Source organism: Diorhabda sublineata, chromosome X (assembly GCF_026230105.1).
Source record: "Diorhabda sublineata isolate icDioSubl1.1 chromosome X, icDioSubl1.1, whole genome shotgun sequence".
Classification (NCBI taxonomy): Eukaryota; Metazoa; Arthropoda; class Insecta; order Coleoptera; family Chrysomelidae; genus Diorhabda; species Diorhabda sublineata.
The window spans coordinates 37,848,342-37,872,737 of record NC_079485.1 but is presented as its reverse complement, the minus strand read 5'-3'; the positions used below and the strand labels follow the sequence as shown (position 1 = coordinate 37,872,737).

General features: G+C 32.1%; 1 protein-coding gene across 5 annotated transcripts in view; it reads left to right on the top strand.

Moving 5' to 3' along the window:
• Positions 1–24,396, top strand: part of LOC130451864 (plexin-A4) — a 262,174-nt gene that overhangs the window by 155,458 nt on the left and 82,320 nt on the right. For 4 of the 5 annotated variants that reach the window (XM_056791218.1, XM_056791221.1, XM_056791220.1 and 1 more), the window contains one exon: positions 9,055–10,214. In XM_056791218.1, coding sequence (XP_056647196.1) covers positions 9,093–10,214 — 1,122 coding nt within the window. In that variant the 5' untranslated portion in view covers positions 9,055–9,092. Of the gene's footprint in view, positions 1–6,114; positions 6,268–9,054; positions 10,215–24,396 lie in introns of those variants that run through there. The other variant, XM_056791217.1, reaches the window with a different exon arrangement.

The following is a 24,396-nucleotide window of genomic DNA, read 5'->3' as shown; positions in this document are numbered from 1 at the left end:
TAACTAATCTTTCTCCATATTTACCACATAAAGGAAATAGTTTTATTGATATCACTATTAATACCTATAAATTAATTTATTTCTATAATTTATGAAAAATTATGACAGTTGATAAATCTTGTACTTTATCCGTCCAACTGTCCTCGTATATATAATACTTATCAATTACAAAAACTGATTATGCAAAGAGATATTGGCTACTGATTCATATATTTTAACTTAAACTTTTGACTACAATAAAATAAATGTTAATGATAAATTGTATTGATAAACATTTATAATCAATTTGTTATGTGCATATATAATATATAAAATAAAATAAATAATTTCACGTAGGATAGTCCTTCAGATGTACAACGAAAATATATAGATATTGAATGAATTACATCGTTTGTACACAGCTATTTTTATGTCAGTTGCCCTCCTTCTTTGTAGGAATTTTCGTTGTAGACAAGGGCAGTCAACAAGTGTGTGAAGAGATACTTTTTTGTATTCGATCCTAGACGTTTTTTTTATTTCTTTGTTGGCATATTGACGGAACTTCCAGTCACATTTGAAATCAATAAAAAAATTCAATCAATTAGAGAGTGAACTCATCTAACTAACAAAGATAAAATCCGAGCAATCCTCTTTTTAATGTTTTTAATTAAATAAACACAAAGATGAATGCTTGTTATAAAAAGATCGGTAGTAAGTTTGCCCTGATAGCAGGTAGATGACCTTTTAGTGTGGTAAATTGTAAATTCGCCCAGAGAACTTTGGGATGCAATATGTGTACATGTAAACTCGGCCAGATTTTAGTGTGCTATATATAACTATCAGATAAGTATGTATATTTAAACTTCATATTTTCAAAAATGTACAAATTCGTACAAATACAACAACAACTTAAGCAGATATACAGGGTGGTCCAACCAAAACGCACGATGTTAATTGTAAATAAAAAAAAAGTTTTCTGAGAATTATCTTGATATTTTTTATAATGATAGAAGGATCTATGACAATTATGTGTGAAACAAAATATCGGCCAAATGCTCGCCACGGCTTCGGTGGCATATCTCTATCGGATGGTCCATATTTTCAATGACTCAGAGACATAATTGAGGTTCCATGTGATTAATGTGCCGAATTATCTCATCCTTTAGCTCTTGAATTGTTCTTGACTTATTGACGTACACTTTTTCTTTCAAATATCCCCAAAGAAAGAAGTCCAACGGTGTTATATGATCGTGGCGGCTAATTAACATCGCCTCGACATGGGATAACACGACCATTGAATTTTTCGCGCAAAAAACCCATTGTTTCGTTGGCTGTGTGGCAAGTGGCACCATCCCGTTGGAACCACATATCGCCCAGGTCCATACCCTCAGTTTATGGCCACAAGAAGTTCTTTATCATCTCGCGATAGCGAACACCATTCACGGTAACTGCTTGACCGAACTCATTTTCGAAGAAGTACGGCTCGATGACGTCGCCAACCCATAAACCGCACCAAACAGTCACTCTTTGTGGATGCATCGACTTTTCAACAATCACTCGTGGATTCTCATGTGCCCAAATGCGGCAATTTTGCTTGTTAACGAATCCACTGAGGTGAAAGTGTGCCTCGTCGCTGAAGATGATTTTCTTTGTAAAGTCACCATTCACTTCTGTCTGTTCAATCAACCATTCGGCATATTGACGACGCTTGAAATGGTCAGTAGTCTTCAGCTCTTGAGTCAATTGAACCTTGTAAGCGTGTAAATTCAAATCTTTATTCAAAATTCGCATCAGTGATGTTCATGAGATGTTTTATTGTTGGGAACGACGACGAGTCGAGGTTGACGGCTTTTCTGCCACATTATCGCGAACAACAGCAATGGAAACATTTGGTCGATTATGCTGACCAATAAAATCACGAAGTGCACGAAATGCATTTTGATTCGAACGCCCGTTTTTGTAAAAGGCTTCAACAATTTTAACGCGCTGCTCAATTGTGTACCTATCCATAGTTGAATTTGTCAAACACTGAAACAAAGAAATGTCAAATTAAGTTGGGCAAAAAAATTTGACGTTAAGGTGCGACTCACAAACATCGTGCATTATAGTTGGACCACCTTTTATAAAAATCTAATTTAGGGATGTTTTTAAGTCTCTTATTGTATTAAAATGTAAATTAGAGTGTACCGATTTAGTGAAAACCATTATTTTCCCATTTTCGAATACTTACCTGCCTACTGTAATCAGGTAGCTGTAGCACTTTTTGACCAGGGAACCTTTACATTGCATTGTTTTGATTGCTCTTTTGTTTCGGATGTGAAGTGATGAACCTACGTTTCATCCATGGTTTAGAAATGTCACAAACATTCTACTTTATTTGCGCATAGGTTTTTCCGCAATATTCCTGGGGATCGTCACCTCATTTGGTCGACCATTGCGATGCTGGTCTTCGCAGGTAGTACGGCCTTGTTTAAATTCTGCTATCCAATATATTACTGTTGATAACGAATGAGCAGTCTCACCCAGAGTAGGATCTGATTTAGCTTTTATATTGGTTGGACTAAGGCCTTTCAAATAAAAGTATTGTACGACATAACGAGGACCAATTTTTTCCATGTTTACAAATTAATTGATAACGTTCACTGTTAATGGCTGCCAAACAAATGCTTTATAGATTGTGTAGTCTCTAATACAGTGATGGTATTTCTCAAGCAACCACTGCCATCTCAAAGTTAGGACAGGTACTTCTGGGACCATCGTGGTATGTTTAAATTTTCAGTTGAAAGAAAATAATATTTATCTTCTTTAAAATTTTCTTCATTATTCATTCATTATAGCCTATCCATAGGTATTTCCAAAAAATTTTGACTGACAGTTTTGAGGAAAAAAGTAGCTTGATATCGACCCTATGCTATTTATATTTCGTTAAACCTTTATATCCATATAAAGTACAGGATTTCCGAATCATTCTCGCCATTACCATTCAAGCCGGAATCTAGGAGTATATTGTTCAGTTGTTGTAAAAAAAAAGAGATGATTAGAGTGAAATTTCCAAGGTGGTTAAATTCTCGCCTTTGCGATGATGTACTTCTGAAACTATAGGTCTTTTGAATGACTATTAGTACATTGTTCTACATTGTCAGTCGTTTTATGTGTATTTAATAAATTGTTTTACTCTAGACCTGTGTTAGCCGTGGCACATACGTGAAAATAGAAGTTCTAATGGATGTCTGAATTGATAATTTTTTTTTCTTTTTCGGAAGGTACAACTGATAAATGCCACTCATCGACCAGGTTTCGATGATTGAAACATTACGTGAAATAAGAGATAAAGTAAAGAATGTGTGACATTCTAATAACTTGCATTTAAAAGAAAACAGAAAATATTGAACATATCAACAACACCGTGGAGAATCGTTAGAATTTTGCAGTAAAAATAAAACGGTAGGAGCTCTATGTGAAATATCACATTCCATTATGAAAAGAGATGTTTTTAATAAGATTTGTGGGAAATGCGAATAGTTAGAGGCAGCGAAAAATATTCAGAACATGACGAAAGTTCTCATTTTTAAACAACCAATCAAAACAAGCAATATGTAACGTTGGACATACAGGCGCTAGAGGTTTTTTGCTCCAACAGGATATCCACAACTCTAGAACTAACGTTAATTATTTTGGACAAAATCTTTAACGATTCTTGAAAAAAGACAGAAATTATCGATACAGAACTAAAATGCGTATTTATTGGTGTATGTAATAGAAAACGCTGCAAGTAATATATAGAACAAAGGTATGCAGCGAATGAAAAAACTTTGGAATGTGACCATGATATTTAAAGATTACAATTGTCATTTTAATAGGGGATTGTGGGTATGAAAGAATTAGGAAAACGAATTCCTTATGACATTATGGTATATTTTTTTTAGTACTCGACAAAATGAAAAAAAGTATATTCTTACGAAACGCATTATACTGTATTGTTATCGGCTATACCGACGGTGGTTCTATTGTATCTTCACGATGTAAAAATAAAACTTTTTAATATTTGATTCATAAGTTTAAAATCAATCAATCTTTGATTATCAGTCATTAGTCGACGCCATTTAAAGAACCTATTTACGAATCTTTTGTATATTAAATTTTTGACTCGAAAAGCTAGTTTTCTCGCACAATAGCAAAACGGACTGAATTTAAAATCCTTATATCTAACTATTTCTTTATTTTCATAAAATTTCAACGATCTATATATTCACAACAAATTTAGTTATACGGGGCTGAAAATTCAGCGTAGCTTAGCATTTTCTGAAAAACACTTTTGTAGTTGGTGTAGGGGTTATTTGAATAGTTTAGTGATACGTGGAGAAACCGAAACTAAACAGTTTGTTGCAATTAGTTTAGCTGCAATTCTATTCAAGGAGGATTTTCGACTTTAGTATAACTACAAAATAACAAACACCAGGCCTACGTGTCATTTGTATTGGTAGTAAATTTTCTATGGCCCTGATTAAAATATATTAGGAAGGACTTTTTTAAATGTGTGGCAATATAGGTACTATCATCATAATCCTATGATAGAACAAATCATTCAACGGTCCTTCCTAATACATTTTATTCATGGCCATAAAAAATTTACTACCAATACAAATGATACATTTTTATGAATATTAGAAGAAAATGATTATATAATATTAGAATGCTCCGGTCTGACTCAAAGAGTATGAAAGAAAATAAATATTCAAAGTGGGTCTGATCAATTATAACAAAAAAAATTCGAGTGTTAATTAATTATTTATTATGAACAACAATTAAGGAAGTTAAGTAAAAATTATACTGATAGTACATTTATAAGTATTTTTAAAAGTAGCCATATTAACAAGTATGATACTGAACATCCCTGAACTGCCCTTGAACTGATGCAAGTAAATATTTTAACCGAACGGGTATGCAATATTTTCATGAAAAGTAATATATGTTCTACAAAGTGAATCGGTGATTGTTGAACACCAATTAAACGATCACTTGCTTTAAAAATTCAAATAAATGTTTGGATACCTTCAAAAGTAATCGATATGATATAGTAGATGAAACTTGGCTACACAATTACACCTCAGAAACCAAAATACAGTTTAAACAATGAACAATGTATATAAAATATCGTTTTTTGTCTTACGTCAACCAGATATGTAATTTTATAATAGTGTTATAGACTTCACCCGAGACCACATATACTTTTAGCTTCTATCATCATTGTAGGAAATGTTTCTACTATATAAGGTGCTGTCAATTTGTTTGCAATAGACAGCAACTATTTAATGGGAAGCATATTACCGAGTAGGCGTCTGTCAATTCATTTGTCATGCTCCCTTTAAATAAGAAAATTTTCATTATTTATGTAATACCTCAAATGGCAGAATACACGTTCATTGAATATGTATTCAAGGCACGGAAAAACATCTGACAATTCTAGTGAAGCTAGAACATTTTATTCGGAGAATTTCCCTGATAAAACTTTTGAGCGTGTTTGCAGAAGCAACTGAAAACGGTGTGGGAAGAAAAATTAAAATTATGCGGTTCAAATTAGAATACTTGCAGATACTTCAATACAATAAAAAAAACAGTGGTAATGACGGATATGTTATTAGAATCTAATTTTTGTGATATATATATATATATATTAAGGTTATTTGTTTTGAAATGAACTGTATTAAGAAATTTTTGAAATAGAATAATATTTTCCTCTTGCTGAAAATCTCCAAATCACTTCTGCAACATTTCCAATGATTCCTTAGCCAAACAGGTAACAAACACAAACTGTTTAAGATTTGACGCTCAAACTTCATGAACATCCAAATAGGTTGTACCAATTTAGAAAAAAAAAATGGTGCCCGAGTTGATTCACGCGCACAGTCCGGGTCAAATTTGATCAGACCATACGTCTAACAACGACCCTCTTCCAAGCACATAGCTTTGGTTATTATTGTTATCCAGCTACACCCTGTATTAGACAATATCTGTTTCTTAAAAAAAATATATATATATTTGTTACTAAATCACAAATTGATAATAGGATGTTGGTCGATGTTATTTTTAGCATAAACATTTTTGAGTTTATCTTTGTTTTAATGTAGTCTCCATGCAAGAAACTTATCACAAAAGTTGAAATATATGAAATCAGTATCCAACGTCTCTTTGCATAGTCAGCATCGCTTTTTGTAATTGATAAGTAAAATTAATATACATATAAGTTTGAATAGTTGACTTCTGTGCGTGCCCGTTTTTAGTTAAAATGTAAGTAGGTACTGTTTTTCGAAAAAAAAATAAAATTTTTTAGATAGTAATAAACAATTTTTCATATAAGCGTCAAGTTTAGGGTATCAACGACATTACCTGCTCCTGAAATTCGTTTTTGAACGAAAACAATCATTGAACACTTTCAAATAAATAAAACCATCATGAAGAACTGTTGTGTCTACCTTTTTTGTTGCCTATAATTATAAAAAACCGTTAGACAAGTGAGATTCATTTAGAATTTCAGATTTGTATATCTAAAGATGTTCAATATTCTTATTAGCCTTACAAAATAATATTGAATAACATTATTGACCCGCGGTAAGTGACCTTGAAATATATTTATGTTATATATATATGTTACACAATATTTTTTTGAATTTATGTAGTCAACATGATTAAATATTTTTATACATAATATCCTGTGGAAAAAGTCTTCGTAACAGAAACTCATATAATAGGATAGTTAAGGTGACAATAGAATAAAAAATTATTGGAATATGGAAAACAAAAATTACATGAACTTGTAGGTATTTCCTCTAACCAAAAATAAAATACCAGAAGATTGACATACTAGCATAAACACAAAGAATTATAGGAGACTACTAAAACGACCTTCAGGAATGTCAACTGCAAATAAAAATACGCCCTTTACCGCAAAAAACTGGCAAACAAACATACACCTTCATATATTTCAAAAATGTCTTTAATACAATACTTACAAAGCATTTGGTAAACGAAGATAGGATAGCCGAAAAAAATCTCTTAGGGACAGAATAGAGCAATGTTAGAAATAAAAAATTTACATAAAAGTATGTTAATAAAACGATTAGTTAACACCCTACGAAAACACAAAAGAGAAAAGTTATCTTAAGATATTGGAGTGATAAATAACAAGAATAATTATTATGGGACCAAATACTACCAGATGCAAAATTAATAAAGAAATAAATTAACTAAAAAGGAATAAAATCGTAAGATGTATAAAAGCACCAATGTTATAATAGGCAGGGCATCTAATAAGACGAAAAACAACGATCTTTCACTTTCTATGGAAACACATTTTTTTTGGTTATTGTGTCAGATTTGCCAATCGACTCATTTCCAAATCATATATTGAAATGGTTTGCACTGACCCGTACGAGCTTTTAAATTCTGCACCAATTTCTCTAATAGTCAATGAATGGCCTGTTTTAACGAACACGTTTTCAAATTTTCGTTTGTTTTTGAAGTCGATGAAGACATATCGACAATTCCTCGTCTTAACCGACTTCTAAATCGCTCATATTACTTGTAAACAGTCAAACTAACTATACGAAGACTATAAATTTTAACAATTCGTAAACTTTGGCACTTTTTAAAACTTGAAACAAAACTGCAAACACGATCTCACTAATACGGATATAAGAACTGGAAGACAAGCTGAAACAAATCAAACTTGTCGCCGTTTTTAGCAACACAGGAGGGTATGAGACATCCTTCATACAGGTGATATAAATATTTCTGTTGCTAATTTGTCTTGATTTTTCTAAACAGGTAAAAGTTGATGTTTCGACTGATTTCGGTGTATGCAAGAAATTAATTAGTCTTTTTTCAAATCTAAGTTCTACCATTTTACAAATCAGTTAAGGTTAAGAAGTTAAGTTAAGAAATATTAGCTAAATGATAGAATTTTAAGCTTCTAACGCGATTAGTGATATCAACAGTGATAGTGGTATGAGAACTTTGTTTCAGTTTAATCCGTCACGATGTGACGTAATTTGGCTCTCACATTGTGGCGAAGAACGACGAATTTTACCAAAAATTGTGAATTGGATTGCAGCTTTGGAACGATGAAATGGCCAAAAATAATAATACTTTTTGAAGAAATATCGGTGTCACACCATTTAATATAAATTCATTCTTCAATTAATCGTCTTATCGCTTTCTTTCATTGAATTTTAGCTAGTCATATCGAGTAATGCGATAGAATCATGCGTGAAATTTTTGATTTTTCCTATAAGGCATCGAAGAAACTAGTTGTAATCTGTGTGGCATGTTTCAAATAACTAGGACAACACTTGAAGTTTGGCTGGAAACTTTTGCAAATCTCATTTAAAAATTTGTCCAACCATACACCAATGTCCAGTACTATTCATTCGCAAAATCGTTCTTAGATCCCTTCTAATCGAATATTTTTGGTGCCTCGCCAAAAAAATTTCTTGAAAAATAGTCTCGTGTGAAAGTAAGTTACACTTGATTAAATTTAGGAATAGATTATTATATTCACGCCATTGAAAATATTGTAGCGAATTTATTTTAAAGATAGGAGTAGTTTCATTTTCACATTTGATCACTATTATATTTCTTATTTACATTGCAATTACTTTCACCTACTTTCAACGATACGCGGCACTGTTAGTGACTCATTGCAGGTGTTTTTATACTAATGTGAAATTGTATCTTAACATCTACTGATGCCAGTGTACTACTCTATGTTTCGAGTTTTTCTCCACACTTTGGACTCTATAATTCTAGTAAGATGTGAATTATTAAAACCGGATGGAACCCATATGAAATTCTCTAGAACAAAAAACATAATTAAATCGAATATATTGTACAAACTGGATAATCAATTTTCAAACGAAATTTTATTTTGTTTAAATGATAAGGAAATAATTCCATAATTTTGAATTAAAATAGTTGTCACAAATTTAAATGTTTTCTATCACAATGGGAGTGACTGAATTAAAAATTGCTTTATAAAAACATTTTAAGACTCAGGTTATATTTCAATTTTTGTTATAGGACCATGATGTGAAAGTGGACATCAGCCTGGTGCCGCCATGAAGCGGTCCTATCCTTTCCTCGTATTCCTGGCCACGGTGATGGCTACAGCAACATCAGCGGCCGTTCCCAAACAAATAGTCAAAACATTTTCGGATCCGAAAGTGCAAGCTTTTAATCATCTTGTTATTGATAAAAATACTGGACGCGTGTACATAGGAGCCGTGAACCGTCTTTACCAACTTTCCCCCGATCTTGATTCAGTTATCACCGAAGTAACAGGTCCTAAATTGGATTCAGATGATTGCTCAGTCTTAGAATGTAACAATGCGATCAACAAAAAACTCACAGACAACGTTAACAAAGCTTTGGTGATTGATTACACCACATCTAGATTAATATCTTGTGGAAGTCTTTCTCAAGGTATTTGCTCCGTTAGGCCTCTACAAAACATATCTGAAAGTAGCATAGAAGTAAGAGAAGCTGTTGTGGCAAACAATGCAACTGCTTCTACTGTGGCATTTATTGCCCCAGGTCCTCCAAATCCTCCAGTATCACAAGTAATGTATGTTGGAGTGACTTTTACCTTAGGATCGCCGTATCGGTCCGAAGTGCCAGCGGTGAGCAGTCGATCCTTAGATAAAGACAAAATGTTTTCAATAGCTCAAACGGCCGTAACGACGGGTACTAGAATGTTCGTTAATTCTTTAGCTAGGGAACGATATCCAATTACGTATGTATATGGCTTCTCCTCCGAAGGGTTTAGTTATTTCTTGACAACGCAAATGAAACATACTACTTCAAGCCAATACATCAGTAAATTAGTGAGAGTGTGCCACGATGATGAAAATTACTATTCTTATACAGAAATACCCATGGACTGCATTAGTGAAGCACAAGGGGGTAGAAAATATAATCTAGTACAGGCTGCATATGTTGGTAAAGCGGGTTCCGATCTAGCCTCAGATTTGGGTATAACAGCACAAGATGATGTATTGTTTGCGGTGTTTAGTGAAAGTGATCCAGTGATTGCCAATAAACCTTCTGATCTTTCGGCACTCTGCGTTTATTCACTAAAGTCGATTCGACGAAAATTCATGCAAAATATCAAGACGTGTTTCAGTGGAAAAGGACAACGAGGCCTTGATTTCATATCTCCAAGTCATCAATGTGTACTAACGGTAAGCGAATAACATTTTTTATTTTATTTATTACAGATATTCTAAACTACTGATTGATAATAACACAGAAGAATCTGATAATCGATTTCACATTTTTATGAATTGTATAACAGTTTGTCCAAATGTGCAGATATATAACGGAAATTTACAAGATGAATCGCGTACCGTTAAATTAGCGTTTTCTTTTAATGAAATATTACATTAATCAACATTTTGCAAAGTAACAGTTGAATCGTCATTATGTATTGCTTCAATTGCATCAGTCAACAATCTCTTCAGAAGTTTCAGTTACACAATCAGTAATCGTTTGATTTTGATGTACACATCAAATAAATTGATGGACGCATCAAATAAATTGGAGTCTTTATCGTATAGCAAGCAGGTAGTTAAACCGACACTCGATCTATTTAATTGATTCTTTTTTATCAAGGTAACGAGATAAGTAAAAGAGAAATAACTATTCAAGTGTTCACAATTATGGGTTAAAATTATTCTTAAAATTAAATAAGGTAACGATATCTACCAACTGGTTTTCCAAGTGACAAAGACACAATTTGATTATGGAATAATGGAATAACAAGGTGAAGTTAACATAAAACTTGAATTAATGTCATTTAAAGAACTCCGTTGGGTATCAATACACTTCTTCCAACCATGAATCCACGACTGGAAACATCTTTGGTAAGCTTCTTCAAGAATGGCGTCAAATAGTTACTCTTTTATTCCTAAAAATTCTCTCGTGGTGCTAAATCTGGTGAATAAAAAGAGTGGGAACATACAGAAAGAATTTTATCATATAAATACTCGATATGAAAGCGACTTCGAGCGCAGCAGATAAAATTATGGACTTTCCTATCAGACAAGTGTGTCGTTCAAAAATATATCCTTATATCTTGAAAACACTCGGAATGTATTGGCTTTTAGTTACCAAACATGTGAACGTTAAATCACTGCTAAAGCTTCCCATTCATTTAGTCTGACAATGTTACTATAGGCAACTTTACAGTAAACAATATGATAAAAATCAGTCTGCTGATTATCACCAATCCAACAATCATAAGAGAGTACCTGAAAGGTTTTGTCAGACAACAATTTTCTCGTATTTACTATGAAAAAATATTTGATTTAACCTAAACAGTTACTAAAATTGCAGCTTGCTGGTAATAATTGTTTTAAAGTAATTACATCGTTTCATTTCTTTGCTCTTCCCACATAAGTTTTGGAAGAATATTTTCAACGTTATCATTAACACACAGTAACACTATAAGTCATGTGATTAACTAAGAAAAATACGTTTTTTGCCAAAAATCCATTTTATTCCTCAATGTTATCTCCTTCAAAACAATACAATCCTTCCAACACTCCTCTAACTTATCGATGCCGTGCTTGTAGAAGGATAGACTATAGAAAATAGACTTCATTTTCAGCAATTGCTTCTTCATTTGACCTGAATTTTTTATCAACGAAAATTTTTTTGAGGTCAACGAATACTCAGTAGTCACTGGGGGCCAGATCTTGGAAGCAATTCCAAGTGAAATTCGTTCAATTTAACCATCGACTTGTGAATACGTGCATTGTCTTTGTAGCAGTGGTTTTTTTTTCGACACATCGGCAGCAGTCCACTCAGATTATGATCGTTTTGATTTCGGAGTGAGTTTTATCCATAGTTACACATCGACGCAAAAAATCTGATTTATTACATGTAAAAATGGCCAAACACTGATCTGAATCATCAACACGTTGTTGTTCTTCAGCGACTATGAGTAAACGCGGCACCCACTTTGAAAAAAGCTTTGTCATGGTCAAATGCTCATGCATAATTGTATACACACTGCCTTCTCATATCTTTACGGCCTCAGCTATCTCACGCAATTTCAATTTACGATTAGATATAACCAATTTGTGGACTTATTGGATGTTTTCTGGAGTAACTACCTAATTGGACGACCAGAACGTTTCATCGGTGTCTGTACGACCATATTTAAATTCAGTAAACCAATAACAAATGGTTCTTTTCGATGGAGTAGGGTCCGTATAATATTTTTGAAGCCATTGCTGAGCTTGTACAGTATTTTTTCATCAAGAAGTAATAATAAATTAACACGCAAATTGTTTTGAAAATAACAAAGGTAGCTTCAATTAAATGGCTGTCATTTTTATCTGACTAATCGAAATGCCATGAAATTTTACACATAGGGTTCATAAACATCATATGGACTTGACAATGGCAGCGCTATCTGTGTGTCAGTCATACGACTTATTGAGTGATGCGATAGCCGCCGCAGAACATGGTGTTGTACATATACAGAATTCTGACGAGGTTGTCTCTCACTGTCCGTAGGCTAGTTCTACGATTCCATGCAATTCCTGCACACCATTAGAGACATTTTATGCGTTTATTTCAGGAGTTTACTATCCATTGTCATGCTTGCTTCAATATTCTCCACATAGTTCTTATTTGGGCTATTATCAAATTGAAAAGTTGGGACCTTGTATAATTTCCGTTGGTGTATCAGATTAGGATTAATTAATATTTGGATAGATGTATTTAATATTTAAGTAGTTTTATTTTGGATCATTTCCCTATTTTGAATACATATTTGAATATATATTATATTGCTTTTAGTTACTATAATGGGGATTAAGAGGTCTTATCACCCTATATCAAAAACATACTTAAGATAAAGACTCGGGGAGTGTCAATGACATGAAAAGAATTGGAACGGGCTTAGGAAAATTGACTATTGAAGGTCAGCAATTCCTAATACCACCATAAAAGATATTAAATTCACTAGTAGTTTCTTGTAATTAAAATTGTAAATTGGTCCATCTCTCTTTAAAATGCTTTGTAAAATCACAACCCATAAAGGCGAATTAAAATAGAGGTATAATGCAAAAATACGGTGGATGCATGTTTATAATAGCAATTACTCACTTATAAGTTTGAACCCGTTTCAGCTTGCATTTGGCTATCATAGCTGCTTTAGCGAGATCGTGGATCTTAAACAACGCATTAACGTTTAGTTTAGTTCCAAGTTGAAAGTAGTGCCAAAGTACTTTCTAAGGGGAATATCAAATTGTACAAGGGGGTACCGGAACTGGGCTACAAGTGGCTTTTGATTCGCGAACTTTAAACCGCCAAAAGTCTTCCTTGCCTCTTCCCATACTAAAGAGAAAAAAAGTTGATACGACTTCTGACATTGAGACGACAGAGCAGATGGAAGTCATTCGTAAGATGCCTTCTAGAAATGCTAACTTTCATGAATTCCACGTTGGGATAAGTGCATTGTTGCCAAGGGTGATACTTGAAATTAAAGTTATGTGTTATTTTCTTAGTTTGTTTTAAGTGAAATCTTGTTTATCATAAATATGAAGTCGGTAAATAGTTGAATCTCACATTATTATAAAGTTGTTTTTAATTGTTCTTGAAAAGAAAAAGATTCAGTATTAGGTTAATAAAAAGTTTTTACATATTTATAAAAATCTGGCTTTTACTCACTCACTTCAAAGACTATTCGTTCAGATGGTTTGATAAAAATTGACAAAATCTCTATCTTCATATATTTTTTTGTATATTCTTTTTGTTGAAACTGTAAAGATAGAACGTTGTTAGCGTGTGTGATTCAAATTGCAAGAACTGGCAAGTCTGTATCTTTATTGAGTGAGAAATACTGTTATTTCAACGTTTACTATTTAGTAATTATTCGTTTATATTTCAAAAGAGGGACGAAATATCGAATAACTTTATACTCGTATGATTAACAATTAGTTTTGAAAATCAAATTGATGGGGCTGATAACTTGATTTTGCATGACTTTATTGACTTCCAATAAGATGGATCTCCACCAGCAATCCTTTAATAGTTACTTCGGTTGCCGAGCAATGTTTATTTATTTTATATTAGTACTATTAATCTAACTGCTATAAAATTTTAATGGGATATAAATATTTATAGCAGAATAAAGGAGTTCAATAATAAAATGCACTCAGATTGATTAATTATTCAATCGGTTTAAACTTAATGTTCGTTTGCCTTCTGGGCGTACCGTTATTCTTTTATTTAGTTGATATCTATGCATTTGGAATGCTTGAGTATACATATAAACTATACAATTGAGTGATAGACTATATATGTATGTCTGGGGTTAAGAAATATTTTTCCTTTTTTTCCAAATTCATCATATTGTGCCTAAATCCTATAATTTATTTTTTTTTTACTTATTTCTGTACTTAATTATTTCTATCAGATAAATTATTAATAGTTTTTATAGAACCGATGCAATTTTCTTAGTATCATAAACCTGAAAAGGTTTACTCACATTTTCTATCGATATGGCATCATTCGAAAATGCAAGAATTGTGGAACAATTTGTTTGAGACTCGTAATTTATTCGACGTCTAACATCCATGCGATATGGGTCTCCGGTACCAGCGCTATGACTATCATTTTCCTTTTCGTCATTGTGTTGTTAGATTTCTGAGGGGTGATAATACTGGTACAAATTACACATGACTAAAAAGTTTGTGATATTCATACTGAACACACTGTTTTCACCACCACTACACCAACATTTACAATTACACTGTCTGATGCACGGTTACCCTTCAAAGACTGAAGATGAACTTAGTCACTGACTCTGTTATTTTGAGTTTTAGTGTAGTGGTAGTGGTTCAGTGAAAATACAACAAATGTGGAAAAAATAATTCATAAATACCAGATTTATTCATACACAGAGTACCTCATATTTATATCTTTACTCACATATACAATCCTTTTCATTCTCGTCATTACATAATTAGACTTATAAAGGGCAGCCATATTATTTTGTGTCACCATTTCCATTAGTTTTGTTTGCTGAAATAGAAAATATTGTAAAAATAATGAGAAAAATACTTTTCACAACAAAACTTACACCAAAGGGAGTAATCAGATTTTTCAACCTAAATATATTTTATAAAAATCGGATCCATCTGCAGTTTTAGAAAGTTTTCATAACCAGCTCAAAATTTTCTTTTAAATTCTCATTGTTTTCCACATAGTTTCTGTTCACGGAAAATGTATATCTACTATAAAAACATTTTCGATTTCAACATGGATATCGCTGAGACTGCTATAAATAGAAATAAGATTCTACCATTCATTAATTACAGACTCCTTAGGGATGCCCATACATTCACCGAAAATACAGTGTGTTCAAATGTATTTTAATTGGAGAACATTTTTACTACTTAGCGCACGATTCTAAAAAAACTACGAAACCGATTTTGACGTGCGAGTAATTATTTTTTTTATTCAACTAATGCAATAAAAATAAATATTTACCTTTTGGCAAATATTCGTAGTCATTAGACTCATACTTACTATACTTTATAGTTTGCTAGCCTACAAATTTCATTTTTGAAATTTGTTCTGGACTTGTTAGATAATGGTTTGAGCGCTCGATCATATACATTGAGAGCACAAGTTTTCAGTGACATAATCATCCAGAACCGTCGAAAATGGAATGTAAGACCAACTTGAATATTATAAAATGTCAAAGAGAAATTGGCTGGATGGCCAGGCAACTGCTTAAAACTGATGACCCAGAAGACTGTCTTAGTGAAGATGAAGGTAGTACCAAAGAAAGTAGTAATGACGAAGGAAGTAGAAATGATAGAAGTGTCGACGAAGACATGAACAGAAATAAACATGATGAAAACAAGCCTTCATTTTTTGGTAGCATTTTGGAAAAAACCAAGTGCTTGAATAACAAATGTTCATACAAGAAAACTAATAGGATGATAACTTATGAAATAAAAGATGATGATCTGAAAAATTCTCATGAAAATACATTTATATTAGATTTCTGCGAGATTCCGCCCAGTAAATGTCCAAATTGTTTTGGAAAAACTAAAATCTGGAAAAATAAAATAGATAAATAATTATTTATATTTCTGTGGCTTTCCGGCATAACGGCAAAAAGTTGTAATTATTTGATTGTAGGTGAGATAGTGATATTTAGCATTTTTAACGGAGAGGAGCAAAACATTCAATTCCTATTGAAGGATTTTCACAAGAAAATCAAAAATCCTTTCAACGAGACTGAGCCGCTATATCTCACTGGAGTGGTCGGATACATTGGTCCATCGGGTCCTCCACGAGTATTAAGAAAATCAAATAATGCACTTATTGATCATGATGAGGATGAACCACTTGTTTATGTTGTTGACTAATGTAATGTCAGCGCATTCTTGTCAGAACATTTTTAATTCATTTCGCTTGTCCCTATTATCGTAATTAATGATGACATTTGTGGTTACAATATTACCAAAGCCTCGTTCAAACGATAAATTCCTTTATTCATAAATTGATCGTAATTACAACTTTTGCTTTTTTAAATGTGATATTTCCTTGCGCTATATACCTAGCGCTCATTCGATAACAGCACCGCTCAAAATTCAAAAATCGACAAGGAGGTATCCCGACGTAGATTGATGAAAAGTGTATAGTTTTCCATGGTACAAATCGAAAGTATAACTGCTAAGAATAAACCGGAACTTGAAGTGGCTTAGCTGCTAGAGGTATTTTTGCTCACAACCTTCAGCCCGCAGACCATCTAGCCAGCATATACCGTTTATCCGAAAATGAAATTTTTTTCCGACTTTGCGGGTACAATAGCTCAGTGATTTTTAAACGTACGCTCGTGAAAAATAGAAAAACAACAAGTTAAAAGAATTTTAATTGTATTTTTCACAAACATCAATTTTTTTAATGAAAAATTATTATTTACCGCGTATATTAATAAACTAAAAATTGCAACGTTACTTCGACGACGAGACGGCGCATTTCGTGATTATTGACACAAAAAAGGCAATTTTCTGACTACAACTTAGTCTTAAAAATTGATTAAGTATCCAGCTGCCGTAGCTTAAGACCGCCGAGGGGTTGTCCAGTTCGAGTCTTGGGGGTGGTTTTTGGGATCCGGGGCCCATGCCATCTTCTAGCAATTAATTAGCAATAAATTTTCCCGAAGAGTGCGCGTCCGTAACTATTTACGTCGCCGAGATAGCGTTTCCGGGCTGCCGTAGCTTAAGACCGCTAGGGGGTGGTTTAGATTTGTCAATATAGCAACGACCGGTATATTTATAATATTAAATTTGAAAAATTAGGATATCATTATATTCGTTTTAAATGAATTAAATCACTTCAATAGATAGACAATGCTGTAAAGTTAAACCGAATGAAATACCACAATACAACAACAAACGGTTATAAAACTCCAGTCAATTATTTTCATCACACGACGGGTGCAAAAGACATCATCTGTGGATTTATTTTTTTACTGGATAATGTGCTGCTCAAATTCTTATTAACGGTGTGTATTTAGGGCAATCGGTAGTTCATGTAACTTAATCCGTTTTAAATCTTTTTCTATTTATTTGATTATCTTAACTTCATAGAACACTTGTTTGGAGACCAAGTGAACATAACAAGTTTTTTAAGAAATTACATGATTTTTCATAAATTAAATAAGAGGGTTATGCTAGAAATTGATAACACGCAGCAACACAAAACAATCTCGTACTTTCAAGTGCAATGATTGGCATTTGTTGTTTTTATATCCTAGATAATCTTTTAATCAGTTCAGCACGAACTTCGCTATGGTGCTACGAATTAACGTAGTTTGTGCAAATAAACTCGATTGATATTATTTCATTATTTATTATGATTTTAACAATATCCTAAATAGAAATAGAATACTGAGAATGAACAAGGGTATTCTATTAGGGGCAACGTGACAACATTTAATGACATTTTTCCAAATAGTCTTTTAACTTAACAATAGTCAGCACAACCCTCGTGCAATATTACACTCTACTGTAAGTGTCATTAGGCAATAAAACGACATGTTACGTCTGAATTACTAGTATAAATTGAAAAGTGAGGTTTTCACACTTTTTACATAGACCCTTACATAAACAATGGTAGATGTACAAATTTTTTATCCTTTATTATTTTCTAAGAATTTATTATATTTATTCATACAATAAACTTGACAACTGTGCTGAAATAACTTAAAACTAGATCATTCGCATTGCTACATATTATGCATCTGTTTCTCTTTTCATTTTCTCAGAGATCACTACTATCCCATTCCGGTCGTACTGTGAACCTCTCGTTGTGGATCAAGTTCAATGAGTAGTTAAATTGAAATGTGTTCGGATTTTTCACAGAATGTGGACTGTAATGCCATTGTTCTTAGCTCTGACAAGGGTTAACACTGACAAATCGATAAAAACACAAAGGACCTAGTAGAGACAAATGTTACAAATATGTATAGAAGATAAAATAGGAGATGAATGGAGTGCAAAATGTGAATTAACCGGTTCGAAGCGAAAAATGTACATGGGGTAGAATTTTACTGATTCCAGTCTAACTTCTATTTTGAAATTAGAAAATTGTTTAGTTGTGTTGTAGAATTCAAAAAAATAGTACCAATAAATAATCTCGATTCAATTTAAAAGTACGATATGTAAAAGGTTGAATACCACAAGCATTGTTTTCGAGCAAGTTCTTTATCACGAATTTTGAATTCCAGGCGAGATTATTAAAGCCAACCAAAGTCGATATATAGTGATAAATTTACCAAATATTCTATAAAAAATATTTACAGCAATAATTTCGAGTTGTACGTTAACATAATGCGATTCAAACATTATTTTGTTATAGTTGCGGGAACTTAAGGAATGTTAATAAGTCACAACTGTTGAAGTAAACATTATTATAAATAATTTTTAGAATATTTGGTTCAAACTTGAAATTCTTTAACGATTTAAACCAAAAAAACATCTGATTTGACCTTTTAACGCTAAGTGCGGAGGTGTACTTGTCCTGTAAAGCTGAAAAAACCCCATTGAAAATTTTTCTTGGGTTCTAAAACAAGTTTTTTAATTGATCGTTGGTTTGTCTGTTCATTGAGGAATGTTTGTTTTCAATGGTAGCTATCCATTTTATCTATTGCGTTTCATTAGTTTAGTTTTTAAATGCACCTATTTTATTTCCATTTATAAACTTTCAATGACTTTCTCTAGAACGAATCATATTTATTTACGGTAAATGGTTTTTATAGTTTTAGAAACTTTGTTATTCCACAAAACGTAGATGTTTTTAAATTTAATGTGCTGGTATACTTATATATATATATAATTTATTAGATCAGTTTTATAGTATTAGTAAACTTCAAAATTTTGAAAATAATTTCCAATAGCACCTTCTTATAGCGATATCAACTTCTTCTTTTCATCAGTGAATAAAACAAGTTTTAGAGTTTGATGTTGCCCTCCAATTTTGATACAGCATTGTGTCAGCCATCTCAAAATCCACTACAATTTCCTGTAGCTCAAATTTCATTTTTAGTTTGGTATAGAGACTTTTAGATTTCGTTAAGATCACTTCATATGTCACTTCCTTCTCGGATTTTAATAAGCCGAACGAAGCGAAATATAATAACCATATATAAAATCTACACACACTTATGTTATTTTTTGATTTATCATAATAAATAACGTTTTTAAAAAAATATTTGATGTTTCAGCTCAATTTTGGACTTTAATATAGCAATGAAATATCAAAAAATCATTTATGTAACCATTACAAGCCGTTGCTATACTTTCCTGACTTGTTAGTGTAATTCCATGTTGTATTGTCTTCGTCTACAATTGTATATAAATCTATAGATTGAATTACTTATTGCAAATTTAGAGGGCAACATCCTAAAAATTTCAGAATAATTTTTAATATAAAACCTTATTCGCTATACAACAGTAGTTGTGTCAAGTATTAGAGGTAACTAAAAATTATAATTATAATTAATTGTATGGTAATTATTGTTTATCGCTGACTTGAACTTGAACTAAAATCCGTTCCGTTTCTATATATTCCAATTTCATTGCTATCCTGCCATGGCCTGCTCGGCTGCCTGATTTGTCACTCATTGAACTTAATGGGATGCGATCGGATAAGCTACCACACCGTATCCACAAAGTTTGTTCAAAGTAAGGTGAAGAAAAAACAAAAAATCGTTTGGTGCAAGGACCAGCGTCGTGCATAATAGATTACTAAGAGCCTAATTCAATTGAACCAAGAATTCATATTATTTATTATAGAATTCATAAAAAGAAAGAGTTGGTGGAAAAAAGTTGTAGATTAACATTGAAAACTACAGTTCTTTTAATCATCCACCCACACATACCGAAATACATGATGACTACAGAACCGATAATTGGGCTTAAATAGTTCTGTCTGTAACGCGTTTCCATTAGTTCATGCTCGTATATTTTTCCAGTGTCGTAACTTCATTCGATTTATATGAATTATAAATGTGTCCAAAATAAATCTTCTGATATTCCCATCTCAGTATTCATATTTACTTTTTTTCTTTTCACAGAATAATGTACCACCACACACTTTTCGATAAGCCTGTTAATCGAGTTCCGACAGTCAGTTTTAAGATAATGAAAAAGCAGTCCTTGACTTTGAATCAAATTCTTACTAGTCGTTGTGTTTCATTTCAAATTTCAATTTCTTCAAAATATCTCCAATATGCCATAATTATTATTATAGTTAAACAATGGACTATTATAAAAAATCTTGAAAAATAGGCTCTGACATTCAAACAATCAACCATGTTTACACAGAAAAAAATGATTTATGTGCCAACATTTTCATTTACTGAAACAAGTGTTGGCAATATGAAAAGTGTATAGTGCATTTATTTACTTGCTAAATATAAGAACCGATAAAAATGTTTTTGCTCTTTTCGCTAATGTTGATTATATCGAAAATACAACACAGAAAAACTAGAAACAAAAATTCCTTGTACATAAGGCTTCCATCAACTTACAAAGTATACATCACCCGATCTCCTGATTCAAGAACAACGATATACTACATATAGACATTTAACTTCATAAAGTCATAAAAAATCGTGACCAAGCAACTTATTGTTGCAATTTTTTTGGTTCTTTTCTTGTCAAATTCATACTTTTTATGTAATATTGTTATTATATTGGTAGGTTTTGTCTTCTACCAGCATCTTACTGGTCTGATTTGCTCGCGATTTTAATACAGAAGAAACGAATTATGACATGAAAATGAATTCTCCAGATATATCATTCACTTTTATCATGCCGCTCGTTTCTTTTAAGAAACAAAATTTATTAATATGGGGAAGACAAAAATCAATAACTCTCATAACTTTTTGTAGTCTGTCTGTAATTTCCAAGGTATGAGCCGACTGAATGGTCACCCTATACTACACCCTTTACGGAGTTACACACTAATGGAACAAACTTACAAAGGAGTAATCGATGACTCATAGGTATACTAGATTTATGTAATACATTTGAAGTATTACGCTATTGAAATCTCCAGCAAGCGAAGCATTTAATTCAACCCTAGTAATTCGATATTATGATTTAAGATGCAGGGTTGAACAGAACGAGAGAAAACTGAAGCTGGGGATTAAAAGTTGTACGATTCAACAGAAAACTTTTATATTACGCTAGTTTTCAACGTTTTATATAAATTAAGAAGGAATTAAATTGTTTCGTGATAAATTACTTCAATTTATAGTTAAAAAAAAAACAAAACTTATTTTAGTAGTAATATATATTAAGAAGCAATAGAGTGCAAATATTTTATTTAGCATACAAGATTTATAATATTCAATCTCTATACTACATATTCTAAGACCTAGTGATTAAAATTTAAATATTAATCTTCATATTTAGCATCCTCATGTTTTCACAATTGGTTTTTTGGAATGGGGATTTCCAATTCGGACTCTAATGTAGCATTGATAATAGAAGCCGCCAGATACACTTGGTTTTGTTAAGTAACTCAAAGTAACTGACAACCACTCCATCTCTCGCATTTTAAAAGTACATACAATTATCTCAAAAAAAAGTCACCTTTCTTTTGCAACTTCCTATGTCCTAACAGCATCCTCCTCTGATATACCTGGTACACGTTTTAGGAACAAACAACAAACCAACCCTGGCGAGACGTTTTGAATGGAATAGAAGTTTACTCTGTCTCGGGACAGCGAAGCGAGCAGATCTCGAACGCCTATATCTCATATATCAATTTTTAAAAAAATAATTATTGGTTACATAGTTTGCTTATTTGAAGTACGCCGCAATGGTATAGTTCCCATTGTTACATAAACGATCCGACAAACGTGAAGTCTATTTTAAATGTCAACTTTTCACTGATTGATCTGAAGAGCCACCTTGTAACATCTAATACAATTATTAACGAATGTTTTGGAAGCTTCGTTCAAATATTTAACAATCTTAAATTTTTCAATTAATGTGAAACATAAAGTTGGTATTGTTTAAAATATTTATGCTTCGGTTTGCATTTTTAAGCGAAACTAAACCAGCAAACTATTGCCACAAATATTAATTTCAAGTGATAACAAATTGATTTTTTCCAATTTTCACAATAACCAAAGTTGTACTAAATATATACTAACAAGAATTATATAACCATTTTAAATTATTTCCTATTCACATTTTTTTACATATTGATATCAGTATATATTAGGGTGGTCGATACAAGTATGCGACGCCCCCTAAAGTGCTCCTTTTGATGAAAAAACACTGGATATTTTTTTTAATTCAAAACAAGACGTGCTTGTACACGATCTAAGTTATTATTTATTATATTAAATATAATAATCTTTTTTGGAAATTTTTCAGTATTTAAAAAATAGACGTAAAGGCCATCAATACGATAAAAACCAAGAATTATCAAAGAAACGTGAATTCAATTATAAAAATTCAAAAGTTCTTGTTCGGAAAGGTTTCAGCGATGAAAATTCTCGACGTTTCGGCTCTCGCTTTGCAGCCATTATCAAGAGAAAGGTGGGGGTAAGGTGGTTATTCATTCATTGGTGGAAGTAATCAGATTTCGTGGTCTCAGTCTACCTACTTCACCAAACGAATCACCCCTTTTCTTGGTTGATACCATAGCCTCAATCTGCCTACTCCTTGGAATTTAACCGAAGAACAAAAAAATGTAAAATGATTAAAATAGAAAATAAAAGTAATACGCTTAACATAGAGAACACTGTTCGAGACTAACACAGTCACACTGGTGTGCTAGTCGTCTGGACCTTCTAATTATAAGAGTTTGATGAACCCTCTGGCGAATTTTATGCTCTTCGAAATTCCTTTAGAGTTTTTCTATGTACCTCGCACACGCGAGATATACGTATTTCGTATAAATTGTTCTTGTAGGATTCTAAATAGAGGGGTCCATTGAAATTGGTTGGTATTTCAAATAGATCTAGCAAATAAACAAATATTACACCACACCAAATGTTAACCTTAAACTCGTGCTAAAAGTCTTTTAGTATGTGAATTCTCTCAAATGATTATATTTCTGATTAAAAATTCCTCGGCAGGTTAATGTTGTCTCATCAGCAAAAAAATGTATCCAGAAAATCTGAATTTTGTTTATCTTGCAAAAACTGAACATAACTTTTTATAAAATTAAAATTCATCGAAATTTTTATAATTAAATATCTCTACAACCGATTTAGTTACATGAATCAAAGTTTTTCGATAGAGTTTATCGCATTTCATTAATTTTTAGCTTTAATCTTTGATCAAGATTGAGAAAAAATTGGTTTGGTTTACTGGATACATATGTAGCCAGCGCCCTTTGTAGCAATCCTTAATAAGAATCCAAATTGTGAAACCTCATACCAAAAAGCATAAAATTGTCATTTGTGAAAACATGAAAAGTTATTGCAAAAATCAGAATTAATATTTAAACTTTGAACATGAGGTATCTTCAAAATTGGAATAATTGTAAAGGCATCATTATCTTTTGGGTCTATGATATACGAGATTGGACATTCTTAATGAATGTAGAGAATCATATGTAAGAATTAAAAAATTCCGACAAAATGAGAATAAAAACAAGGTTTTATAGGGTATATCATATTTGGAAGTATTTCCCTAATTAAAATGTAATAATGAACACTTAAAAATAAGTAAATAATCTATAGAAGTTGACTAATTGATGAGTGTGATACAAGTTTCCTGTGATTCGGGTAATATCATGTCTCAATAAATAAAGATAAAAAATTTATCATTACAGCTAAATGACTCTCCACTGATAAAATCAAAT